The sequence below is a fragment of the Arachis ipaensis genome, chromosome B01 (genome assembly GCF_000816755.2).
Source record: "Arachis ipaensis cultivar K30076 chromosome B01, Araip1.1, whole genome shotgun sequence".
Taxonomy (NCBI): Eukaryota; Viridiplantae; Streptophyta; class Magnoliopsida; order Fabales; family Fabaceae; genus Arachis; species Arachis ipaensis.
Genome location: NC_029785.2, coordinates 130,913,176 through 130,918,641, shown reverse-complemented (window position 1 = coordinate 130,918,641; position 5,466 = coordinate 130,913,176). Strand labels below are relative to the sequence as shown.

Below are 5,466 nucleotides of genomic sequence, written 5' to 3'. Positions count from 1 at the left end.
TATCAATAAAAATAATTTTTTTTGTTATTAATTATATAAATAATTATAAAAGATATAGATATAATTGAAAATAAATAAATAACATATGATATACAAATATATAAATGAACCACTCTACTTAGATTGTTGCATCAGTGAAAACAACATGAAACCTAACACGTGTCAGATTGCATATGTTGTTATGTTGGATATAGGATATGTTTTGCGATTGGGGAGATTCTGCTGCTAGCAGGAGTGAGTGTAGAATCAGGGCATCTGAAGAATTGGTCAAAGCCAAGACACACATGCCACGTCATCAGAAGAGGCTTGTTCTCTTGTGCTGCTGTCTTTGCTTTGACCACGGTTTCATTAGCTTCTGCCTTATACCTCACAGCAGTTCGTGCCCAAAGGTTGTCACGCCAACTAGAACAACATTCTAGAACCCAAGTTCTTCACTCATCTGAACCCATTGTAGTATTCCATGACCATGCCAATGCTTCTCCTTCTCCACCTCAACCAACGAAAGACACTACACTATTTTCCGTCTACAAATTATAGTGAAATTTGAGGTAGGTTTCACAGAGTGATTTATGGAGAGAGAAAAAAATGAGAGGAAATATGAGATAACTTGATGAGTTTTGATCAAAATGCTAACTATGTAATCATTATTATAGCTGCTGATATACTGAGAAAGTCTTGAATCTTCTACGGAAGAAAGAAAAAAAAATCTTCCACTCGTAGGAAATTTCTTTGCTGGTACTTTTTTTTTGGGGGGACAGGGTTGCTGGTATGGTTTTAAAGTTCATGTTATTTTTTAATTGAGTAATTTAAAAGAAGTGCCAATTTTTTTTTTTCTTTAACAATGGGCTAATACTATATCATAATTCAAACTAATTGAAATTAATAAATCAATGGGACGGTATTAAAATGATAAAACTGCTACAAGTAAAATCCAATTTATATGCCAAGGCTGGGCTTGGTCCTAAAATTATAGCAACTGAAGAATCAAGAATGATTCAGAGGCTGTATAAAGTATAAACTGTTTGCATTCGATTTGTTTTTTGGTTTACAAAGGGGCCCTAAGGCCCAAACAGAAACCTAAGCTAAAGTGCTAAACAGTAACTGGAGGGATAGCAGGTTAGCAACCCGGCCAACCCTCATATCATCACTCATAACTGGCCTCTGGTTCATCCCTGGAGGGGGGAATTCCAGTATTTAATACAATTATTTCAAGTTTCTAGCGTATGAAGCTTGACGGAACTTTTTAGTTTATCTAATATTCAGGTCCAATTTAGTAGGTGACTAGGTATGTAACTTTTCTTCAACTTAGTCCCATTATTTTTCCGTGTTAGTGAGATATGGCTCAATGTTTGCATGTTTAAATTGACACTATTATTCTATCATAAAAAATTGACACACTATTTGCATCTATAACTAGAAAAAAAAAACACTTTATTTGTGATAGTAGACTTTGATTGCAAGAAGTGTAAGAATTTTGAAAATGAATAAACTATAGTCCCATTTTCAACTTTTTAAAAGTTTTTTCATGATGGACAATCAATATTTCCAACTGTATGTATGAAATGTTATAAGTATCCTAAATAGAATCCTAAATAGATAATAGAATCCTAAATAGATAATACATTCTAAGAGTTTAAACTGATAGGAGAAGATAATATTAATAGTTATATTTTTAACATTTTTTTAAAATAAAATCTTTTTTAGATTTGTTTGATTTTTGCATAATTTTTTTTTATTTGACTTATGCTATTTTTTTATTTTTAAAATTCATCAAAAATCAAACTCTTGACATTTTGGACAGAAAATTCAAATACTATATCATAAAATTACTTATTCCAAAAGTTTAAAATCATAAAAAAAATGCAACAGTTAATAATTATTTCTCTAACAAATTAATTTGAGCTCAATTGGCGACACTAAAGACCACAAAAATATAGCACGATTCCTTGGCTCATTCAATGAACTGTTTTACCTCCAGACTCAAGAATTTGACGCCAATCTCTTCATGAGCTCATTCTTCCATTTTTTTCTTCTTGTTTTTTGGGTGATTATTTAGACTTTTTTTTATGGTTGGTTGTTGTTATTCAAGTTGCTAATTATCATATAAAAAATTACATAAATAAATTCTTTTTTTTTTTTTCAAAATTCCAAGTCTTCCATCTTTAACTATACATCTAATACTACTCTTATCAAATTAGCATTTTCCATTTACATGAATTCTTCAATTTGAAATAAAATAAGAAATTGACCTAGTTGAGACTTGAGAATGGCCATTGCTTCTTAAAATATATATGATCCGTCGGTCAACTTTCCTCATGAATCCTAAATTCGAAATGGATTTTATGTTTAGGGACAGATAATTACAACCACCCACTATTCTCTAAAATTTATAAATTGGGTAAAGGACAAATTCGTCCCTAACCTTTTAAATTGGGGATTTTTAACTCCCTCAAGATTGAAAAATACAAAACGACCCCTCACCAATCAAAGCGCCGTACAAATCGGTCCTCCCGTTCAATTTGGTGTCCAACACGTAACAGATTCTATTTACCTGGCGCCTATGTGGCGTGAATATGCGCACGTGTCTTCAGGATGGTGGTAACGGGGCTGACGTGGTGCTAGTGGAGAAAGTAATGGGACATTGTAGTCCTTGGTCACTCGCACGACGTCGTTTCGGGTTAATGTTTTGCAATGGTGAGTGTGACCTATGAAATATGCCAGTGCTGCCCATATCAGTGAGAAAGAATTACAAGAATCCCTAGCACTACTAAGCTTTTCCCTCCAAAAAATACAACGCTTCATCTCCGCTTTGTCGTCGTTGCAGTTCCGTGGAGGAGTTCCATATTGAAGCTCCGTGGTTATACCTACGTCTGCTGTAGAGAGTGGTAAGTACATTGATGTTCAATCGTTCTGCTTATGGCCGTTATTTGCTATCAATGTTGTAGGATGAGACTAATAGGGATTGTAACTGATTGTCATAGGCGATTAGTTGTGGGGTTAGTCATTTGCCATGTGTTGTTTAGAGATATTTTGGAGATTTAGATAATAAGGGGTGGTTTTGTGTTTTGTTGTGGATTGAAAAATTTTGCAGATGGTTGATGTCTTTGGTGTTCCCGTGTTCCATCATGGGGGTAACTTCTCACGGAGGGCTAGCGGTGAGTTAGTGTATCTTAATGGTCAAGTTGAGAAGTTTCTTCCGATGGACTTGGATTTTGTCAATTTCGGCGATCTGGTCACGATGTTCAAAGGACTGGGATATCAATCCTATAAGGAGGCTTACTGGTATGATCCAAAAAGTAAAGATATGGAGTCAGGGTTGCATGTACTGAGGGGGAACGCATGGATCAACCAAATGCGACAGGCTAAGTTGAGGAACAAAGATACTGAAGAGTTTTACATTTTTTTTTACCATTCTATTGACGAACCTGAGATCGCAGATGATGATTTTAAGAAAAATGCTGAGGCTGAGGAAGAAGTCGATCCAAATGAGTTGGAGAAGTCAGATGATAGCACTGACAGTGATAAAGATGAGTCGTATAAACCATCACCAGCTGGTTATGAAAGCGGGAGTGATACTGGTGAAGATGATGAGGGCAGAAGGGTTAGAGCTGCCAAAGGGAAGAGGAAACATGTGTCTCCATCGTCGAGGAAAGGGGTTGATCCCAATGAGAAGCCAAAAAAACAAGCAACACATGAGTTTAAAAGGCAGAGATTTAAAGCAAGAAGGTAGGCTCAGCTAGTGAATGTTCCTCAAGATCTACTGGGCCTGCTAAACAGCCCAGCACTAGTAGGCCTGGAAGTCAGCCCAATATATCTAGGCCTGCTAGGGAGCCCAGCATGAGACCAGCCGTTGCAGATTATGTCAGTGATGTAGACACTGATAATGAAGACATTGTGTTTGAGTATGAGTCTGAAGAGCTGCATACCCCTGTCTCATCAGAGGATGAAGGGAACAAACCACACTGGCATGAGTTTGATGAGCACTATGGCTTTGGAGAAGGCAGATTTGAGCTAGGCACAAGATTTGCTACAATAGAGAGGTTCAATGAAGTTGTGAAGGATTCGTTTATTGCTGAGGAGAGGGAGTTGGTCTGGATTAAAAATGATAAGAAAAGGGTTAGAGTTGGCTGCAAGAATGAGAACTGTCCCTGGATTGCTCATCTATCATACAATAAACAGCTGCAGTGTTTCCAAGTGAAAACCTATATGAGTGAACATACATGCGCAAGAGATCTGGGAAGCAATGCGGCTGACCAACACTGGATCAGCAAAAAAGTGGAGAGAAAGATGACCACCCATCCTCATATGAACACACATGAGGCCATTGATTTTTTAAAAGAAGAGTTTGATCTAGTACTACACCCTAAAATGGTTTACAGGGCTGTGAGGGAAGCCAAAGAAAGGATCATGGGAAACGAGGTAGAACAGTATGGGAAGCTTAGAGACTATCTAATGGAGATACATAGAAGCAATCCAAGGTCTACTGCCTTGTTGGACGTTATTCCCCAGCCACAAGCACCCCCAACATTCGATAAAATGTATATATGTTTCAATGCATGCAAGAGGGGATTTAAGAGTGGATGCAGGCCGTTGATTCACTTGGATGGAACATTCCTCAAGACCTATCATGGGGCCAATTGCTGTCTGCTGTGACCCAGGACGCTAATAACCAGTTTTATGTCATTGCATTTGCTGTGGCAAGGTCTGAATCGAAAGAGTCATGGAAGTGGTTTCTGACCCTATTACAAGAGGACATTGGAGATGTGCAACAATATGGTTGAAATTTTATGTCCGACATGCAAAAGGTTAGCTTCTCTACTTAATTTACGTCGGCTTCTCTACTTTAATTTAAGTCAGCTTCTCTATTTAATTTAAGTACATATGATGCAAAATGATGAAAGTCCTTCTTGAACCATTCTGTCTCAGGGACTGATGACTGCATTGAAAGAGATAATGCCGAATGCACATGTGCGCAATTGTGTCATGCACATGTGGAAGAATTTCATCAACCATTTCAAGGACTTATATATCAGGGAAGTTGTGTGGGACTGTGCAAAATGCACAACTGTGGCTGAGTTCAAGACAAGAATGAAGAGGCTGAAGGAAGTTAATCAGGATGCCTGGTCATACCTGATGAAATTTGAACCTGCAACATGGGTAAGGGCCTACTTCAGTCATGGTCCAAAAGTGGACAACCTGACTAACAGTATGTGCGAGTCTTTCAACTCCAAGATCACCTAGTACAGATGCAAGCCTATACTCACAATGTGCGAAGAAGTCCGCTGCTACCTCATGAGGCGTATGGTTCAGCACAAGAGACTAATAGATTGACATCATAGAAAGCTTGCACCGGTTCAGAAGAAAAGGTTGAAGAGGCTTGTTAAGCCAAGTAACAAATGGACTGCGGGGTGGATTGGTGATAACGAGCGCAAGCAATTTGAGGTCACATACAAGGGATCTAAGTTG

General features: G+C 37.8%; 2 protein-coding genes across 3 annotated transcripts in view; both read left to right on the top strand.

Annotated features, from left to right (window-relative positions):
* The window catches only part of LOC107638982, a 1,995-nt gene extending 1,268 nt beyond the window's left edge, over nt 1-727 (top strand). For both annotated transcript variants that reach the window (XM_016342393.2, XM_016342386.2), the window contains one exon: nt 195-727. In XM_016342393.2, coding sequence (XP_016197879.1) covers nt 195-537 — 343 coding nt within the window. In that variant the 3' untranslated portion in view covers nt 538-727. The remainder of the gene's footprint in view (nt 1-194) is intronic.
* LOC107614673 lies at nt 3,838-4,653 on the top strand. The gene has a single exon (XM_016316817.1). The coding sequence runs from the start codon at nt 3,838-3,840 to the stop codon at nt 4,651-4,653; it is 816 nt and encodes a 271-aa protein (XP_016172303.1).